At 42.2% G+C, this 20,541-nt stretch overlaps 1 protein-coding gene across 6 annotated transcripts in view; it reads right to left on the reverse strand.

The window, feature by feature from the left end:
• The window catches only part of ATP11C (ATPase phospholipid transporting 11C), a 214,468-nt gene that overhangs the window by 10,770 nt on the left and 183,157 nt on the right, over positions 1-20,541 (reverse strand). For 3 of the 6 annotated variants that reach the window (XM_072626287.1, XM_072626286.1, XM_072626288.1), the window contains exons 26-29: positions 18,577-18,642; positions 17,135-17,238; positions 5,975-6,128; positions 1,541-2,028 (exon numbers count right to left, since the gene is read on the reverse strand). In XM_072626287.1, the coding sequence (XP_072482388.1) occupies positions 1,702-2,028; positions 5,975-6,128; positions 17,135-17,238; positions 18,577-18,642 (651 nt within the window). In that variant the 3' untranslated portion in view covers positions 1,541-1,701. Of the gene's footprint in view, positions 1-1,540; positions 2,029-5,974; positions 6,129-17,134; positions 17,239-18,576; positions 18,643-20,541 lie in introns of those variants that run through there. The other 3 variants (XR_011971071.1, XM_072626289.1, XM_072626290.1) reach the window with 1 other exon arrangement.

Consider the following 20,541-nt stretch of genomic DNA (forward strand, 5'->3'; position numbering starts at 1 on the left):
CCAACCTATAAGATGATCTAGATTGAATGCTTGAGGGCAAACGATTTTTCAAATTCACTGAAATACTTTGATGCAAAGTAACCAACTCCCTACCCCCACCCGTATCCCTCATCCCCCAGTGAGCAGACAGGGAGAAAACCTGTGAGATCATTCATTTGACCAGCATCTTCCTGCACTGAAACACAATAGTTCATAATTCATGGCAGTGTTTTTCCCTTTGACATAAGCGAGTGTGTATGATAAGGAGCCACATGCTACCTGGACTCTCCTGAACTGTTTCAAAACCATTTTTAGATAAGTGTCCCACACTAAACATCCTTGAAACTAAGGCCAGTTCTATATTGGCTGCTGACAGCAACCAAAAAGTGTCTCTCCTAAGTGTCATAGATGTTCAGTGTCTGAACTAGAAAGGACCCAAGTAATTATCTTGTGCAACCCCTTCATTTGATAGAGAGGAAAAGGCACTTGCTAAAGATCACACGGCTTCTGAATAAACATCTCAAAAGTAACTGCCCAAGTCCAGATGGGCATACTATCATGCAAAGCCTTGGCTATGTGTATGAAGAAGCTAGGTGAACTTCTGTCACACTGGGGAGGCAGGGGAGGTAGGAAGCAGGGGTTGCCTTGCTATCTTGGTCCAACATATTTCCCTCAATGGCCCTCTGGCCTAAAAAGAACAGATCATATCAGGATACCATCATCTGTGGTGCCTCTCCCAAATACAGGTCACCAAGTGAAATCATTACCTGCCTCCTTGGAGTAAGCAGTACTTACCTCCCCCTTGCCTTTCATGTCTCTGATGCCTGTTCCAGAAGCATGTGGTCTTTGGTGCAGCCCCCTACCTTCCAGTCTATCTCCTCTAGGTGAGAGATGGGGATTTACCAAGATTCCTCAGGGTTCTAGGCTTCACTGGCCCCAAAGGATTTGCCATCTGCCACCCACTTAGGGAGAGACTAAGACATCTAAACTTCTCACCTTTTCCCAAAGGGGCAGGAAGGGAGGACAGTGGGAAGCTTTGGGTCAAGGGATAGGAAAGTTGGAGCTGAAAGGTACAGCAGTGAGTAACCCACTGTTCTTGGCAGGGGAAGTGGGGGGGAGGTGGAGGAGGAGAGGAGAAATGGATACTAAATAGGAGAGGAGAAGGTCAGATTCCTCGATAGAATTCAGGCCAGCTTGGGAAGGACTCCCTCATGTGCCCCCAAATTCACCCCCACACCCCCAAACACACACACCACTAGGGAGATATAGTCAATGTGTTTGTAGATGAACCATGGGGAAAATGATGTGTGATAACTAGAATGCTCACAGCCCATAGAGCCTGCCTCTCCATCTCTTTTCAAAGATGCTATTGGTCTTCTAATGCCCTAAAGACTGTCAATGCCAACCTTGGGTGAGAGTGGGGGTGGGGGTGGGGATAGAAGGATCCAAGGGCCCCAGGGAAACTGATGGATGTAATAATGCACACAGCAACTCTCTGAACCCCCACCAATTCCCATCCCACCTAGAGCTACCCCTCAAGGAGGACACCAAACAAACAAGCTGTTAACTAGAAGTTTTATTGCTGTGAGAGTACACAGCGGCAGAGGCACTAGGTGATCATTGGTACTGGCATCCTTGAAGGCAATGGCAGTTGTGACTGGATGGCCGGACACTCCAAGCATCCCAGGTGGCAGATCCCCAAAGAGAGGAATCTTAAACTTATCAACATATGCCCAAAACTCTATTGACATTCTTGTACACATCCAGCCACTGATTGGAGTCGAGGGGGCCAAACTGATGGTAAAGTCGGCACTCAAGGTAGGCTGTAAGATTGGTGGGGAGAGCATAGTGGGTGGGGGACCCCCTGTAGGAGACATAGCCCTGCCATCTACAAAGGTCCGATGGTTGGACGAGAAACTGGAGAAGCAGTCGGGCATAGATCCCGGGGTTCAGAGCTTCCTGCACTATAGCATCATCTAGATACACAGGAATAGGGCTGAAAGTAATATTCTCCAGAGTACCTGGGAATTCACTCACTGTCAGGTCTCCCTGGAGGGGGAAAATGGAGAAGACAGCTTATTGGAGCAGGGTATACAAACCAGGGCTAAATATATCAATATATCTGCAAGATCCCATTCCTTGCCCCACCAACCACCCTCAAGCTCCCAATCCCCCCAGCCTGGATCTCTCAATACTTCTGACTAGCCTTCCCAGAATCCTGTCTGCTCCTATATGGGGCAGCCCCTGCCATGATCAGAAGGCCCTTTGCTCTGAAAATCTGCCAGGGATAACTGCTGGAACAAAAGAGTCTGCATTTCCCAGAGAGCTCAAAAAACAAACAGAAAATGGGGTACATTGTGAGCCAGACTTCAACAAGAAAGCAAGGAGATTCAAGCTGCTCCAGCAAATCTACACTCTCTTGGCCTCTTCATTGCTCACTATCTCTTGATGGCTTCTGGGCTATTTAGGGTTAGGGTTAGGGGGCGCCTGGGGAGGGGAAGAGGGAGAAGAGGAGGAAGAGAAGGGGAAGAGAGGAATTGTACTTTTCCCTTCCCTCTTTTAACAGTCAAACCCATGTCTTAGCAAAGTATCTTGGACAAAGCATGATGACTGCTGTCTCTCCTTCATGATGCTCCCTCTGCTGGTGGGTCAGGGTGGAGCCTTACAACATTATCCTTTGAATGGGAGTCTAAGGCAAGCCTGGCCTGAGTGTCACTTCTTAGCATGGGTCACCCAGTGACTTGGCAGGAGCTCCACTAGTTAAGGAGTCTTACGTGGGGAGGCATAGTTTTCTATGGTATCCTAACGATTATATGCCTGAGATTGGGGCCCTGGTGGCATCCCAACTGTTGGTCTATACAGAGACTTGCTGCTGACAAAGATGTGTATCTTTATACACATCTAGGGCTGGAGCACAGTTGGGTACATGCACTTTGGTGCCATGTGGAGGGGATCAAGGGCTCTGGCCCCTGACTAAAAGGCAAGCATGGACAAAAGCTCCTGGTGAGTCCCTTGTTCCCCATGGTTGCCACCTTTCCCACCCCCTACCAGAGGGACCAAGGAACCAACCAGGAGTCTCTGATAGTGGACACCATTTGGTGAGGGGTCAGAGGACATGGCCTTCCCCATAGAGCCAAAGTGAAGTGTCCAGGTCCATTGGAAAGTGCTCCAAACCAACTCCTTGCTACACTCATTGGCTGAAGCTGTGGAAGAAATTCCCCAACCTATTGATTATTTAGTGCAGGAGTTGGCAAACTAGAGCCTGTGGGCCAAATCCAGCCTACCACCTGCAAGCTAAGGATGGCTTTTGTATTTTTAAATGAAGTTTTATTGTAATACTCCTCAGGTTGTAGTTGGCTAACCCATGACTTGATAAATGATACTTTGGGACATATAGGGGTACATTAAGGACTCCCTTTCCCTCACCTTCACTTCAGGTCACTGTCTCGTTTAGGGCCTCAAGAATGGCTGACTTGTTACTTTATCTAAAAAACAGTAACTCCAGGCTCTCTAATATCCCTGGGTTACCCCTCCAGTGATGCAAATTTTGCCCCCTCTCCATATCAGTAGAACACCTCCAATTCAATAGCACAGTTGCCTTGAAAGGAAATTCTTGAATTGTTGTGACCCCACCTCCCCTACAAAATTCATCACCTGATGACAGACCCCTCCATACTTGAGCAAGACTGGTCCTTCCTGTGGTGACCCATGCAGAGTCAGTCTCCAAGACTCTCCATGAAACTTTTCTAGCTTGCTAGGGTCTTCCAGAGCTTGGCTGTTGGTGACACAGACTTCAAGAACCCAGGGTCACCTTTATACCACAGAGAATCCCAAGTGGGAAGGAAGGAGTCATGGCCTCCAACCTATTCACCATCCTTTACCCATCAATAAGAGTTTAAATTGCGTTGACATTTTCTCCTTTCTACCTTCTTTCCCAAGTACTTCTGGGTCCCTACGAGGGTTTCTTTTCTGAGGCTCAAGGAACTCAGCATCTCAAAGTTGATTTTGTCATTTAGACACTAGATGGAAAGATCAGGCAACTAGAGGAGTCCTCTCTCAATGGTAGGGGGCAGGGGAGGGTGTAGGAAATCTGGTCTAGCAAATGCCTCATGGAAAAGTGAAGGCATATTATAAGTGAGAAACTCTATGCCTTTCATTAGAGCTCCCTGAATAGACACTGACCTAAGTATATCATGGAAAAGGGCTCCTGAGCTATCTATAGTTTGGAAGGGTGTGTGTGTTCAGGTTTAAAGAATGTAAGGAAGGCCACAAGGAGTTATTTCAAAAGCTCAAATTGTCTTATTGTGATTTTGAGAGCTTGGGTTTCAGATCATATTCCTGGAAGGGAGCTATATTGGCAGGATCCTCTATTTTAACTTTCTGAAAGCAGAAAGGAAATTTTGGAGTACCCCAGCAGAGTTGTCAAACTCACTAGCCAAAGGTGGGCAGCCAGAACCAGGGAAATGTTTCACAAAACAGAAATACAATACAACACAGATAATGTCAATTTGTGGTTTTCTAAGAGTTCTATTTCTATTTGAGTTTGACACCTCTGCCACAAAATACTCAACATATTGAGAAGAGCCACTTGGGAGTCACCTCATTTAAAATTATAAGTACAACAATAACAACAAAAATCACCTTCAACAGCTTTGATGTGGAGATATTTTTTCTCTCACTATCTCCCAGCATTTAGCACAGTGCCTGGCATATAGCAGGCACTTAATAAATGTTTATTAATTGACTGATTGATTCCTGCTCCCAATTCCCCATGAATTTTTCTGGAGGAGAACCAGAGAGAGGGAAAATGAACAATCTTCACTAGCAGGCAACTGATCAGAAAGCAGAATCAGCTGTTAAAACATTACTGCTTCAACCTAGAGACTAAGAACAAGGACGGAAGGAGGGAAGAGTTTTGGAGGATTAAGAAAAAGGAGGAGAAGATGGGCCATTGGTGCCCTTGGGAAATTAATATACTGTCCCCCATCCAATAATGCCACCACATACAAGGCCCTGATTAAGTCAAAGCATGTTTACTTCATACACTTTGTCAGCATTCCTGCTACAATGCCTCCTAGTTTTGCCTTTTCAGACCTTGGACAGCACATCATATTAAGGCCCCATTTTCCCTAATACAGATTTCTCTGTCCATGCCTACACGATGCCAAAAACAACTAATCAATTATAGCCAGTCAATATGAAGAAAAAACTTCAGTCTAACCAGTCTGGTGGCTGATCAAACAATTTGGTCATATGGGCCCATGTGGCCGCAAACATAAGGTTGTTTTCTCAATATATTCCCTTTGTTCTGGCTGCTGACAATACACCAGAAACTTGGTGTTAGGGGGTCTGACTAATAAGATGAGCTCCCATAGGCATGGATCTGCCACGTTTAATGAAGTTCTTCATCAAAATGGGTAAGGGTTCCAATCATATAGACTAGCCTTTTCTATCTTTTCCTTTCTCAATGTTTTCCTGAGAGATTCAGAAAAGATGACAGACAACACAGGACCAAGTGATTAGGCTGACAGAGGGCAACGACATTTCATGAGCCTCAGACAACTGATGCTGCTCAAAAAGAAAACAAAACATTTCATGCTTGATGCAAATATATTGAAAAGGACCATATTGACCAATCAACCACCAGAGAGTCAGTCTTCAGTTCCAAAGAACCCAAGGGGTAACTGTCTATCAGATGAGAGCCATAAGGGCAAAGCTAGGTGCCCAGGCTTCACCATCCCACATGGAAGAGGTCCTAGGCTCCAGGAACTGTTTAAGTCTATAATAAAAAACTGTTAACATGGCTACTCACCATCTGGTCGGGCAACCCAGTTTTAACTATACTTGTTAATGCAGAGGTGGCAATGAAGCGATGGGCCTGTAGGGAGGGGTTTAACATGCAGCGATGGATACAGTTCTACAGCAACTGTTTTTTATTCCTGGCAGAGAGAAGCCTTGTTCAGAAATCACTGTATAAATTAGGTTCAGGTCTTACCTTGGGAGTCCTTCTCCTGACATTTTTAACCGCTATCACAAGAATCTCAGGGAAAAGGCTGACAAATACCAGAAGAATCATTGTCAGCCACGTTGATACAGAAGTCATCATGTGGGCAAATATAAAATACATCCTTTGCTGCTTGAGAAAAGGCCTGGGGTGAAGAACAATAAAGAGAATGAAGCGAATGTCACTGGTTGAATCATTAGGATGTCAAGGAAACAAACTTAATTAAAACCTCAGCTATGCACATTAATATAAATACTCATCCATAGAACCTACCACAACAAAATGGACAAAAAAATTGGTCAAATATTTGTTAAGAAAGGAGATAATGGTAAAACACTTCTGAGTTGAAAACAACCAGGTCCTTAGCTCTGCAGCTGCCAAGTGGCAAATAATTTTGAGCACTGGAAAACATCAAGGCTTCAAAGCATTTATTTCATGAGAAATTCAGATGAGGTTTTAGGAGGACAAGGATCCCATCTGCTCCAGCTGCTTTCATCAATATAAATGTGGCCTGTAGACTCGCTTTCAAAAATATAAAATCCATCTTTTACCAAGAGAGTGAGCCATAACGACCAAGAATATAAAAGCTTCTAGTATGCCACACAGAAACCAGAAGCCAGCTCTTAATCTCTTGCAAACTGAATCTATCTATCAGGCATGTTGGCAAGACCTGGCCTTGTGCAAAATCCTGTGTTCGGTGGGTATGTTTCTGATAAAATATATCCATAGTCAGAGAATCTGGAAGGTCTTAATATCAGAGTTCTTCCCTTGCTGGTAAAGGCCCTAAGTTAGACAATGAATGGTTAATTATAAGGCAGCTACCTTGCTGCGTAACTGTAATGACCAACTGTGGCCCCAGAAAAGAGAGAAGGACATGAACCTCAGTCTTTTCATTGGAGAGGTGGGGTACGATGACCTAAGAATGCTTTAACAGGTTCCAATTCAATCACCGTGTGGGTTGGCTTTAGTTAATTATTTCACTTTGTGAAGGAAAGCTCAGGGGGTATTGAGAGAAGTGTTGAGAGAAGATGACAGGCAACATAGGATAGGAGCTAAAAGTATAAAAGTCTATCTAGAAATAATCATGATATCAAAACAAAACCATCAGTGAAACTTAAAACCTTATACCAATGCCAGTAATAAAGCAATATCCCAAACCGAAGGTACATTAGGCTTGATCCTCCAGGCTGTAGGTAGAAAGTTATGTTTCCATAGATCTATGTGACCTTCCATTGCTTCAGTATCTTTGCTACCCAAGCCCTTGGCACGTGGCAGATGCTTAACAAATAAATATTTTCTAGATGGATGGATGGATGAATGGATTGCTGGGTGGATAGATAGATAGACAAGTGGATGAAAAATAGTGACCATAGGCCCAAATCTATTTGGATTCTAGTGTGGCCATTAATAATTAAGAAAAATGTACTTTTTTTTTACTTTATTCATTCTTCTTGTTTTTTCTCATGTATAATTTGTTTGCAACGTGGCTTATATGGAAATATTTTATATGACTTCCCATGTATAATCAATATCATATTTCTTGCCTTCTCAAGGTGGGGATGAGCAGGAGAGAATTTGGAACTCAACATTTTAAAAAACGAATGTTAAAAAAATTTTAATGTGAACTTACAAAATAAATGAAAATATATTGTAAAACAATTAAGCAAAATGGTAAAGTAGGCAATGTAAGAAAAGGTTTGCTCTCCAGGAGGCTAACGGTAATTCTCACACTGTGGGTTAAGCCTTCCTAGAGACTATCAGGAGATGGATAATTGGAAATGTTTTCAACTGGCTGTTGAGATGGGAAGAATATCATGAAGGTAAAATGCAGCAACCATATCTATATTAATGTAAAAAAATAAAGGAAACAGATTTGTTATTACCAAGGGGCACAAAGAAAATCTGAATTGTTCTATATAGCTACACCTCTCAGCCTAAAGCCAATAATCCATTTCTTATTGGCCAAAGAGAGGCTATTAGGTCATAAAAGTATTGTTAAATCCACAACTAGACTTGAATTAAAGTCATGCTTAAGGTCTAGGATGCTTTTAGGGTCATGAATGAATTACATGGACCTCTGATACACAAAGCTGAAAAGTCATCAGGTGATTAGAGGATACCCTTTCCCTGCAAACCATAACTCTCTAGATTTAACGCTACTTCTCAACTTACTTTTATCTTAAAAAGTGCTAAGAGTGAGAAGTAATGAGTTGATGTCACCATGAAGGGTAAACTCTAGTGGAAGGACACAGGGCTCTGTCCCTGTTCTGTTTGCCATTTTTTGGTAGGTTTTGGGGGAGGGTAATTAGTGATTTGGATGAAGGTACGGCTTGCATGCTAATGAAATCTGTGGATAACTTGAAGCTACAAAGAATGGCTTATAGACTGGATGATAGAATCAGGCCTCCAAAAGGCCTCAATCAGCTTTTTTTTAATGGGCTGAATTAAAGAAGACAAAAATTTTAGCAAGAATCAATGTAAAGTTCTACATGCCAGAGTTCAAAAAGTCAATTGCACAAGTAGAAAATGGAGGAGATTCAGCTATTTATGGGGGAAAAGATCTTGGGGATTTAGTGTACTAGAAGTTTAATATTAGTCATCATACAAACTTAATGGCCAAATGGGGTCAGATGACAGTGACACTGTGTCAGGCCTTTATAGAACATATCTGCAGTATCAGGTTTTGGCTCTGGGTTCCCTATTTCAGGAATCCTCCAGGATAATCTGGAGCACATCCAGGAGGAAAACTGGGACGGGGGCGAGGAGAAAGGACTGAAGACAAGGACAGGCTGAAGTAACTGAGAATGCATCTATCCTGAAAGGAAGACATAGCAGATCTCTTTATATCTTTGAAGGCTTGTTGTATGAAAGACATATTTGTTCGCTTGGCCCCAGAAGGGAGAATAAGGAACAGTGAGCAGTAATTATAAGGGAGAATGTGTGGTGTAGTAAGTACGTAGGGCATTGAATCTGGAGTCAGAAGGACCTGGGTACAAATTCTACTGTGTCACTTAACCTTTTTTGACCCCACTTTCTTCATTTGAAGATGAAGGAGTTGGATTCTTCTAAGGTCCCTCCCTAGTTCTTGATCCACGAGAGCAAGATTTGGACTTTGATTTTAACGAAAACCTTTTTATCGATGTGATTCATCCCTAAGTGGGACGGGCTGTTTCATTAGGTTGTAAGTTCCCATCACTGTAAAGGGCAGCTAGGTAGCATGACAGTGGATACAACACCAAGCTTGGAGTCAGGAAGACCTGAGCTCAAATCTAACCTCAGACACTTATTAGCTGTGTGATCCTGGACAAGTCACTTCACCCTGCTTGCTCTCAGTTTCTTTATCCATAAAATGAGCTGGAAAAGAAAATGGCAAACAACTCTAGTTATCTTTGCCAAGAAAACCCTAGATAGGATCATGGAGAGTTGGACATGACTGAAATGACTGCCTAACAATAAAATCCCTATCACTGGAAGTATCCAGGTGATGCCTAAATGATCATTTGACAGAAAGCTATAGTAGATATTGGACAAGATGACCTCTGAGGTCCAGCCAGACTCAGAAAGCTTAGCTTCTAAGACGTGTAAAGATAACATAAAAATGTAGGGATTAGTCTTTATACCCAAAGCCTCAGAGGTCAATATTGAGTGCAAGACCCCATTGGCCCCAAGAAATTAGCTCTGATAGCATTTAAACAATGGATTTCACATGGTCCCTGGTCATGCTCAGCCAGCTTGTTTACATTCACATAGCACTTGGATTCAGTCAAGTGCATACTTGGGAGACATCTAGATGATTCAGTGGGTAAGAATGCTGGAATCAGGAACACTCGAGTTCAAATCCTATCTGACACTTACTAGTCATATGACCCTGGGACAAATCACAACCTCAGTCTGCTTCAGTTTCTTCATCTGTAAAATGGGGATACCTCCCAGTGCTGTTGTGAAGATCAAATGAGACAATAAAATAGTGCTTTTCAAATCTTAAAGAACTATGGGAATGTTAGCAATTTTTAACATCAGTAGTAGTGCTTAATAGTTTTGCTGGCAAAAATACATAGAAAAAAATTATATTTTGCATCCTTGGTATAGATCAGAAAATCACGAAGTCAGAGAGGACCTTAGAGATTTGTCTAGACTTGTGTTATTTTTTTTTAAATGGAGGGGGGTGGGGGGTAGGATCAAAAATGTTTAAATTATCACATCACTTGGGCTTCAATTTTTCCTGTGTGTCTGATTAGGCTCTTGAGCACTTATGGATTCCATCCAGGAGACTACAGTGTTCCAAGTCTTGATGCAAACTGAGTAGATGAAGAATGTATATTGTCCAGACTATGACATACAGCTGGATGAACAACACATAGAGCTCATCCATCAATGGATATATCTTGGACAGACACTGCAAATGGACATGGAGATGAAGATGGGTTCAGAATTAAACAGGAGAAAGAGGAAGAAAATGGGAGAAATTGCCTTCGGGAAACTGCAGAGTACTTTTAATGACTCCAAACTTGTCCTTGATGGAGACATGAGTATTCTTCGGGTGTGCAGACCAGGGCAAGTCACTTCACTGCTCAGTGGGGCTTGTCTCTGGTGGGAGGGTGGAGATTGGAGAGTTCCTCCCAGAATCCCCCTTTGAGGAGGTTGCCCGGGCTAGCCAGCTCTTCATTTCCCACTTGGCTGCATGTCTTCAGAACTTTCTATCTGCCTTTGCCAGGTACTTTCCCCTTCCTTCCCACCCCTACCTTGCTTTTGCATGTCATCTTCCCCCATTAGGCTGGAAGCTCTTTAAGTGCAGGGACAGTATCTCTTTTTTGTATTTGTATCACCAGCACTTAGCACAGTGCTTGGAACACAGTAGGTGCTGAATAAATGTTTACTGACTGACTGACTCTGGCAGCTCTCTGAGACTATAACTTGCAGGAAAGGTGCCAACCTGCATCGGTAGAAAGAGCTTCCTCATCTGGGAATTCCTTAAAGCATTGAAATCACAGGTCCTGTCCCTATTCCCATGACTATTCTTCCAGGGATGAGCATGATGGACGCTAAAGAATTAAAAATTAGTGTTGCTGAGAGGTCATGGTGGGGATGAGCAGGCAGGAACACAGTGCAGGTGGGCAATTCGGATAGACAACCACCATAAAGAATGACATCAAAGAAATGAGTGATGGTTAAAGAAGACTGACACATCACCTCTCTTGGCCTTAATTTCCTCATCTGTAAAATTAGGGGAGGGATGAATGAGATGGTCTCTGAGATCTCTTCTGGCTCTAGATTAATCACCTAATGATGACTAACACCATTAATATTCTCAGGATGACATAAGAAACGGAGGAAGGCCTCCCCTGAAGCCAACCCTGTGATGAACAAGGGTGATAGTAAGCACACAGAATGAGAAGGTATGAATGGATTGGGATCCATTCTACTAAATGGATAATGCCATCTTCATGAGTTCAAATCCAGCCTCAGACACTTACTAGCTGTGTGACCCTGAGCAAGTTACTTCATGACTTAGTTTCGTAGTTACTTAGTTTCCTCATCTGTAAAATGAGCTGCAGAAGGAAATGGCAAACCATTCCAGGATCTCTGCCAAGAAAACCCCAAACAGGGCCATAGAGAGTTGGACACATCTGAAAATGACTAAACAACAACAGACTCCAAAAGACTCCAACAGAGTAGCTGACTACCATTGGAAATGCATGTCATAGGCTTTGGCACCAAGGTATTTTAGAGATTGTAGAGGGAAGTGGAACCCTCACTTTGCAGATGAGGAAAATGAGACTGAGAGGCAAATAATAAGCAGGGATCATGCTTAAATTGAACCTTTAGTTTTGGCAAGATGCTTGATACACATATTCTCATATGAGGCTTACAACAACCCCCCGATGTACAGGTGCAACCCTTATGTCCATTTTAAAGACAAGAAAACTGAAGTTCACAGAAGAAAAGGGAAGGGAAAGAAAAAAGTCTTTATACAGTGCCTACTATGTGGCAGGCACTGTGCTAAGGACTTTTTAAAAACAAATACTATCTCATCTGGTCCTCACAACAGCTCTGAGAAATAGGTGTCATCATTATCCCCATTTTTCAAATGAGAAAACTGAGGCAAACAGAGATTAAGTGACTTACTTGTGCAAGGTCACACAGTAAGAGTCTGAAGTGGCATTTGAACTTGGGTCTTCTTAATTCCTAGTCCAGTACTGTAGCCACCTCATAAATTGCCTTGGTATGTTACTGTCTTATGTTGGAAAATCATCTTTAAAATTTTAAATAAACTCATTCTCTGGAAAGAGGGAGGCAGTTACCTGAATTTTCCAGAAATATTTCAAACAGTTCAGAGAACTGAGTGAAATGGATTCAGCTGCTCTCTGCCCAGAGCTCCCACCAGGATACCCTCTGCTTTGGGCCTAGCCAGATGACATGAGCTTGGGGGAGCCAACTTGAATTCATTTGTATCACTGAAAAAAGCTCATACACTGAGGACATGCATGACCACCTGATATATATGATGAAAAATGGTGGTGGGAGTCCATATGGTGAGCATGAGAAACTGGAGATGGACATCTTAATTGGCACTGTGTATGGTACCCCCAAAGAAAGGAGACAAGGCCTCCAGGCCACAGGGCTACTATAGGGGGGAGCTAGAAAGAAATGGACAACACCTGTTCAGCATGATAAAACATAAAGGAATTATGGTCTACACTGGTACAAGGAATGAGGGTGTAGGTTCATCACAGTATCAAAGCATGGTGGAACAACTGGAGCATTGACCTTGGGTTTAGGAAGACCAGGGTTCAAGTCTCACCTCTGACAAATACTGGCCTGAGGGACCCTGGACAAATCAACTTCATTTCCTAGTGCCTCCAGACAACAATCTTAGGTTATATTACACATGAAATCGCTAATTTGCATTGAGAGATGAATGAAAAGTTCGAGATACAGAGCTTCTGGGTAATTAATAATTTTTAATTACCCAGAAACACACACTCTCTCTCTCTCTCTCTCTCTCTCACACACACACACTCTCTCTCTCTCTCTCTCACTTTTCATTCATCACAATTAACAGAGGGAGCAGGAAGTACTGTACAACAATAACATCAAAGGTTTTAAACCTTTCACTGAACTGTTGTCTATCCGTTCCTCCCCTGCCACCTCCACCCCACCCTACCCCCCAACATGGAAGTATCTCTCCACAATAACCTAAAGCAAAACCAAAACAAAGAAATGTTTCCTTTGGCCCCTGTGCCCATAGGGTTCTCTTCACATGTACTATGGGCATGTCATAATTACACATTTCAGGGTCTGTCAACTCTAGGCCCTGGTCTTCTATATAGTTCATTTTCCTACATACCTTCATTTCCCAGGGTTATGCTCATTGGGCTTTCTTTCAGAAATAAAAAGCAATGCCCTTTTCAGAACAGTGAAAATTTTTTCTAATTGTGTCTCAAGTGACAAGAACATATTTCAAATGTAGTTCTCAGATTTCTAACCTTCAAGAATCATAGATCCTAGAAGTAGAGTTGGAAGGCACCTCAGAGGCCATCCCCTCTATTTTATAGAGGAGGAAATTGAGACTCAGAGAGGTTTAAGGACCATGTCCAAGGTTCCATACACTAGAAAGTGGCAGAGATTTGAACCCAGTTCTTCTGGATCCAAGTTCAGAATTCTTCCCATGGCACAGTGCTGCCTCTCACCAATGAGATCTTCTCTACTTCCCTGCACTGATGCACATCATAGCCCCTCCTTACCTTAGTAGGTGGCAATGCAACCCCCATATGAGGTTGCAATCCACAATTTAAGAAGGGCTAAAAGGGTTGTGAGTGGAAAAAGAAGCCCTGATCTAGGGGTCGTCAGGGTCAAAAACCTCTACTCCCTACTGGCAGACCTTTTGGTGAGGAGTCCCTAGGCCCTTAACTGGGACCTTAACTAGTTAACTTAACTGGTCTCAAGAGGCTAGGTTACATAGTCCCTCAATTAATCTCTTAGATCATCATATACTATTATTATAAACAGAGACCATCCAGTTAGAAGACTGATCTGGTCTCCCACCCATCAACAAATATTTATTACCATGCTCTATGCCCATGGCAATGTGTAAGGCACATTTTTCCCTCTTGGCCAATCAGGTAACCTGGCTTTGTAAAAAGGGAGCAAGCCTGGAAGTCAGATGAGCTAGGAGTTAGTTCTGGTTTTGTGATTCATCTGCCATAGGATCTTGGGCCAATCCTTTGCCCTCTCTGGGTGCCTCAGTTGCCCTCCTCTGTAAAAAGAATGAGTTGGATGAGATAGTCTCTAGGGTTCCTTCCAGCTTTAATGTATTCTCCTGACTATTTGCCTCAACAAAATAAGGATAAGGAAAGGGAGGCAGGAGGCCATACCACAGAGCAAAAGCGATCGGCCACGTCACAGACACTGATGGTCTCCATGCTGTGCTAGGTGCTGAAAATAAAATTCAAGTCCTATCAGACAATGATTTAGCACTTTAAGGTTTGCAAAATGTTCCATGTACATTGTCTCATCCAAGCCTCAGAATAACCCTAGACGGTGGATGGTAGGGGTATTACTATGCTCATTTTGCAGATGAAAATACTGAAGTTTAAAGAGGTTAAAGTCATTTGCATAGACCACACAACTAGTAAGCCTCAGAGGTTGGAGTGAACCCAGACTTTCCTGACTCCATGTCTAGCCCTCACTACACTATGCTTTCTCTCAATAAGCAATTAAGCAACTTGAGGAAGAAGCAATCAATCCACAAACCTTTATTAAGCATTAGGTCTCCACCAGGTAAGGTACTATGCTAGGTGTTTAGGCTGTGAGGCCAGAAATGGGCACCTGGCCAAGTGCTGGGTTTGAAAACCTCAGTGGATTTCACTTAACATCATCAACAGAGATGATTGCAATTTGCTCTATTAGTCAAAGCACTGAGCTATGTAAACATTGCCAGCCAGAACCAATCAAGGGCTAACTAGGCTTAGCAAGGAAAACACTAACATTTAACCTCTCTGCAACTGGCGAGGAACTCCCGCCCAGGAACTCCCTCACCAGGCTGAGGCCAAGGCCCTTGCAGACACAGTGTGGCACAATGTCTCCTGGAGCTAGAGCCGTAAGAAAGTGAATGGCTATAGATAGGAGAGCCATCCCTAGGAATCTGTATGCCTGAGGCAAGTGCCATCAATCATGAGTTCAGCTGGAGAAAGCCTCCTCCTCCTCCTCCTCCTCATCATCATCAGTGTCATAGGCCTAGAGCTGAAAGGGACCTCAGAGATCACTGAGTCTAACTCCTTTTTTCAGAAAAGAAAACTGAGACCTGGAAAGGTTAGATCACTCAAGACCATAGAATTATAGGTCTAGAAATAGGAGGGACTTTAAAGGACATCTGGATTCATTCGGTCCCATCCCCCTCCAAATTATATACTCAAGGAAATTCAGACACTGAAAAATTAAATGACAGTTGGAATTAGAACCCAAGTACTCTGACTACAAGTCCAGTTCTAATGTACCACACTGCCTCCTACCCAGTAGGTTTATAGTTTAATTAATTCTTCTTGCTAACTTGGTTCTAAAGTGACATTCTTTTGACCTTCTGAAGATTAACAGATGTCATCAGCACACTCTAAATGTGGCATCCTAGGACAAAGCCCCATTCACTCGGTCCTAGTTATGGCTCCCATCTCTGACCAAATGCACCCAGTAATAGTTTCTGCTCGTCTAGTCTAATTTAGAATGGTACGTCAAATGGATCAGTTTTCTAAGTTCAAAGACATGAGTTGATTTCTTTTCAAGAACATTATGATTTTGTCTGCAGTCACAGCAATATTTTATGAAGATCAACTGGAATGATGTAGTTATTCCCAGCAATATAAAGATCCAAGACAATTCTGAAGGAGTAATGATGAAAAATGCTCTCCACCTCCAGAGAAAGAACTGAAGGAGTCTGAATGCAGATCGAAGTGTACTTTTTTTTGGCTTTCTTTATTTTCTTCATTTTTGTCTGTTTTCTTTCACAACATGACTAATATGGAAATATGTTTTGCATGACTGCACATGAATAACCTTTATCAAAATGCTTGCTTTCTCAAAGAGGGGGGAGGGGCAGAAAGGTGGGAGAGAATTTGGAACTCAAAATTGTACAAACTGATGGTTAAAAATTGTTTTTTAAGTATAAGTGGGAATAATAAAATATTTTTAAAAATTTTCAAGGACATTATGGTTGCCTATAGTGAAATAAAGTTGAGGCACATGTTTGCTTATTATGCGCTCAGCAAATCAACTCTTTATTCTGAGTTCTTTGTGACCTTGACACAGAAAACAGGAATTCATGATAGGAAAAATAGAGGAAGGCATGTGTCTGTTCAAGAAATGGGTTGTGGAAAGACTGACTTTTGGGATATATTTTATACTGATTTATCTGTGCGTGTATGTATATGTATACACACATATACATACATATGATACGTCCCAGTACAATGTAAGCTACTTGAGGTCAGGCACTATTTCATTTTTTGTCTTTAAATTTTCAGCTTGGCACACAACAGGTGCTTAATAAATGCTTGTTGAATTGAAAGAGGACTGAGTATAGTAAAACGAATGATGGACTTAGAGTCAGAGGAGCTGGGCTGGAGTTGAGGTTCTGCCACTGACTAGCTGCATCACTATAGTCAAGCTACTTAATACCTCTAAGCCTCAGTATTCTCACCTGTAAAATGGAAAGAATGATATTCACTTTGCTTACTTCACATGCTTTGTAGGACAATTAAATGTGATAACCTAGGGAAAGTACTTTCTAAGCATAAATCACTATGAATAATAATAATAATAATAATAATATTAATTAATTAATAATAATTAATCATTAATTCCTTGACAGGTTCATCTCATTTTATAAAAGAGACAAAGCAAAGAGAGTACACTGGACGTAAAGTCAAGAAGACCTGAGTTCAAAACTCAGCCCCGATGCTTACTATCTTTGTGACCCTAGGCAACTCACTTCCTCCCTAGGCCTCTGTAAAAAGAGGGGATTGGATTCAATGACCTCTGAGGTCTCTTCCAGCTCCTACTTATAATAAAGGATGGCAAGTGTTCAAGTATAAATATATACAGGTGTGGATAAAAAGGTATATTTACAGGGTTACTTAGGAATACACAGGCACTTACCAGATTATGCCTCCCCAGAAGAATGAGAAAAAGATATAGAAGATTAAGGAACCCCAAATCACAAAGTGATTGATCCAAGTCCAGAACCGAGTATCTATGGCAAGCTGGGGAAAAAAATGGGGAGGGATTAGAAATTCAGTTAAGGAAGAATATAAAGTAATCTTGCTTAGATAAAATGTGTTTCTTATACAACCAAAGTTCTATGATAGGGTAGGTCCTAGTTTGGGCTGGGGAAAGAGAAAGGAGCAAAGAAGAGGGTACCAGGAACAAGGGAGGAAGGACTTACCAATTTGGGACATTAGAACTTTTGGCATATATTATATAACAGGTTCTCTCCACTACGTGGATTTAGGATCTCTTGAGAATGGGAACTGAAAAACCCAAGTTTTCCATCTTGCCATTTTGCAAAAGGGTCTTGATCATCTGTGCCATGGTTTCTCCATTTATACGACCATATTATAAGAATACCACCAATGTGGCCAAATATCCATACCTCAGAGAGATGCTGAGGAGATGATGAGAAAGAAGGTGCTTTAAGAGAAGGGAAGTTTCACTGTCAATGTATAGGGACGATGTGTGCAGAATATTGTATGTGATGGCAGATATGGTCATTGTGTTGGCTGGTTTTGCTCAGCTGCTTTTGGTTTGGCTTCATAGAAAGGTTCAATGCAGTGGGGAGAAGTAGGAGAAGTGAGGACTAGTGGTAATTCCAGGAAAAAAGGATATGATTAAATGTATGGAAACTATCTTGGGAGAGGCAGCTTGGAGTTGTAGAGAAAGTATGAGGCTTAGAGTCAAGACCTCTTATGGCATAGACACTGAGGCCCATCTTGGATAACTGGGAGATACTTATTTACATGAATGGCTTTAGCCAAAGTGAGTTTCCCAGTGTGGGATATACCACTGATAAAAAAAAAGGTTTTTTTTCCTGTGACTGTAGTTCCATTGGCATGAAGAACTCCTACCATGCAAACACCTTCCACCATTGAAGATCAGCACCTTGTAGTTGTAGAGAGCCACCAGAAGTGCTGATTTAAGAGACTTTTCCAGAACAACATGACCAATATGGGTCAGCATCAAGACTAAGTCTTTTTAACTCCAAGAGCACCTGGCTATCCATTAGTTCATATTTTTCTCATTCTAGGTTGTAACACCTGCAAAAATGCCAAGGTACAAAGACGTGCTAAAAAGAAAACACACACACACACACACATACACACACATACACACAATGGAGGGGAAACATCCTAAGAAAGAGTGGTCACTGATGAAAACTGGAAGCTAGGCATCTTGGGGAGAGGTCAGAAAAAAAGGCTATAATGAATAGCAAACAACTTTGAAAACAAAGATCATGAAACTGATTTAGGAAGCAAACTGAAAGGACAAAATGTTCTTCCAACATAACTGAACAACAATAACGATAATAATTTAAAAACTCTAACCTTCAGTGTTACAGTGACTACTAGGACCGTATAAACGGTAGTTCCAAAAGTCCAGTTCCCATAAACCTGAAAAAACAATCAGAGAGTTACATGTAGCATTTTGTATTTCTTTGGCCAACTGAAATCATTCAGAGTCAGTCACTTTGTCTGCAGGGGGAGGATGCCGTTTCAGGGTTTGAGTGTGGCCTTTGGTACTCTCCAAGGAAGACCCCACATCTGTCTCTGATGTTGCTGCTGAATCTCTCCCATACTACATATGAAGCCTACGCACTAAATCACAGGGATGGCAAGGGCGGAAAATCCCTCCACTCTGACAGCAATGTTTAGAGGAACAAGTCATTTGGATGACTTTGGTCTTTAAAGATTCAAATAGACTCTTTCTCTAGAAAACCAAAAAGCCACTGGGCGGGGCTCTATTCCTTAATGATGGCAGCAATCAAACATGAGGGGGCTTCCCATTTTCCAGCTCCAACCTACCATGTGGGCTTCAAGAGCCCACTGACTGTTGGCCCAACAAGAAGGAAAAGCAGTCTGAATCGATCCAAATGTAGTCAATGACACGTATATGCTTACCAAATGTGGTCAAGATCTGAATGAATATCATTAAAATAGAAAATGAGGTCAGAAAGTTTCTTTTTTTTATTTAAACAAAGCAAAAAAAATGAAAGTTAATAAAAGCCAAAAAAAAAAAAAAAAACTCCAGAAAAGATTCAATCAAATCACGCATGGGTGCTAGGATTAATTGCTGGGAGCAGTTCTTGCACTCATCGGTCATTTTAACGAGCATTTACTGGAACGATGGCACAGGCAATAAGACCGCATCCATTTGGAATAATTTGGACAGAGGCCAGGCTGAAGTTTCCCCTTGCACAAGCTGAAAAAAGGCTCTGTTGAGCAAATGAACAGGGTAAACATGTTCCCAGGGGTCTTTTTACCCATTTGGGAAGCATTTCTTTTCCCAAGAGCTATTTGCAGACAATTAATGTGCTAATTACAAATGGTGCTTAGAATGCTTTTCTTAAGGCAGATCTGGAAGTAACTCCTTTGGCCACGTAGTCGGCCACAGTCTGACTTACTGCATGGACCAGAAAGTAATCAGACTGGACTTTTTTAGAAAACTATTCGGTCATTCAGAATGTTCGCTGATTCAGATGGCCAGATTTCAATTAGTCCAAAGTCGTGAGGTTTGATTGCAGTCCCTCACTTGATAATGTCACTCAAATCTGCTGATCTTATCTACTTTATAATTAGATCTTACAGTTTAGCACTTGTTGGGGGAAGTTAGAGTTTCATTAATTCAACAACAAAACTCTAAAAAGCACCTACTATGGACAAGGAAGGCAAATAGATGCTGGGTATGTAAATATGAAAAATGGTTCTGTACTGGGCTTCAAGAAGCAAGGTTTAAAGTGTGTACAGAGAGAAGCAGGCTGCAAGGTAACTGAGCTTAAATGAGAAAACCAGACAAAGCACCTTGGGAAAAATGTGAGGAGGAAGAACTCACTTTCAGCTTCGGGTAGGGGTACAGATCAAGGACGTGAGGCCTATGCTGGGCCTTGAAGGAAGAGCAGGATTTCAAGAAGCCCAGAAAGGAAGGAGCACAGTGCCTAGCACAGGGAATGGGCCTGGGTGACTGCACAGAAATGGAAAGGGAACGAGAAACAATCGGTAATGCAATCTGGTTGGAACGGAGAATACAAGGAAATAGAAGAGTGTGACCAAGGCCACAAAGGTCAGTTGCAGGCAGAGTTCAATAGAGTATAAACGTGAACACCTCTAACAAGCCACCCCCCCCCCACCCCCCCTGGAAATCGACAGGATGTAATTAAAGCAAAGGATGTGATGTACTGGACTCAATTCTCAGAAGTATGGCTGAGGGCCTCTTGTTCTCCTGGGGAAAAGCATTTCTTGGCAACCCTCGGAACTCCCCTTCCAGGGTCATGCCTGGGCAGTCAGTTGCTATGC

This window comes from Notamacropus eugenii, chromosome X (assembly GCF_028372415.1).
Source record: "Notamacropus eugenii isolate mMacEug1 chromosome X, mMacEug1.pri_v2, whole genome shotgun sequence".
Taxonomy (NCBI): Eukaryota; Metazoa; Chordata; class Mammalia; order Diprotodontia; family Macropodidae; genus Notamacropus; species Notamacropus eugenii.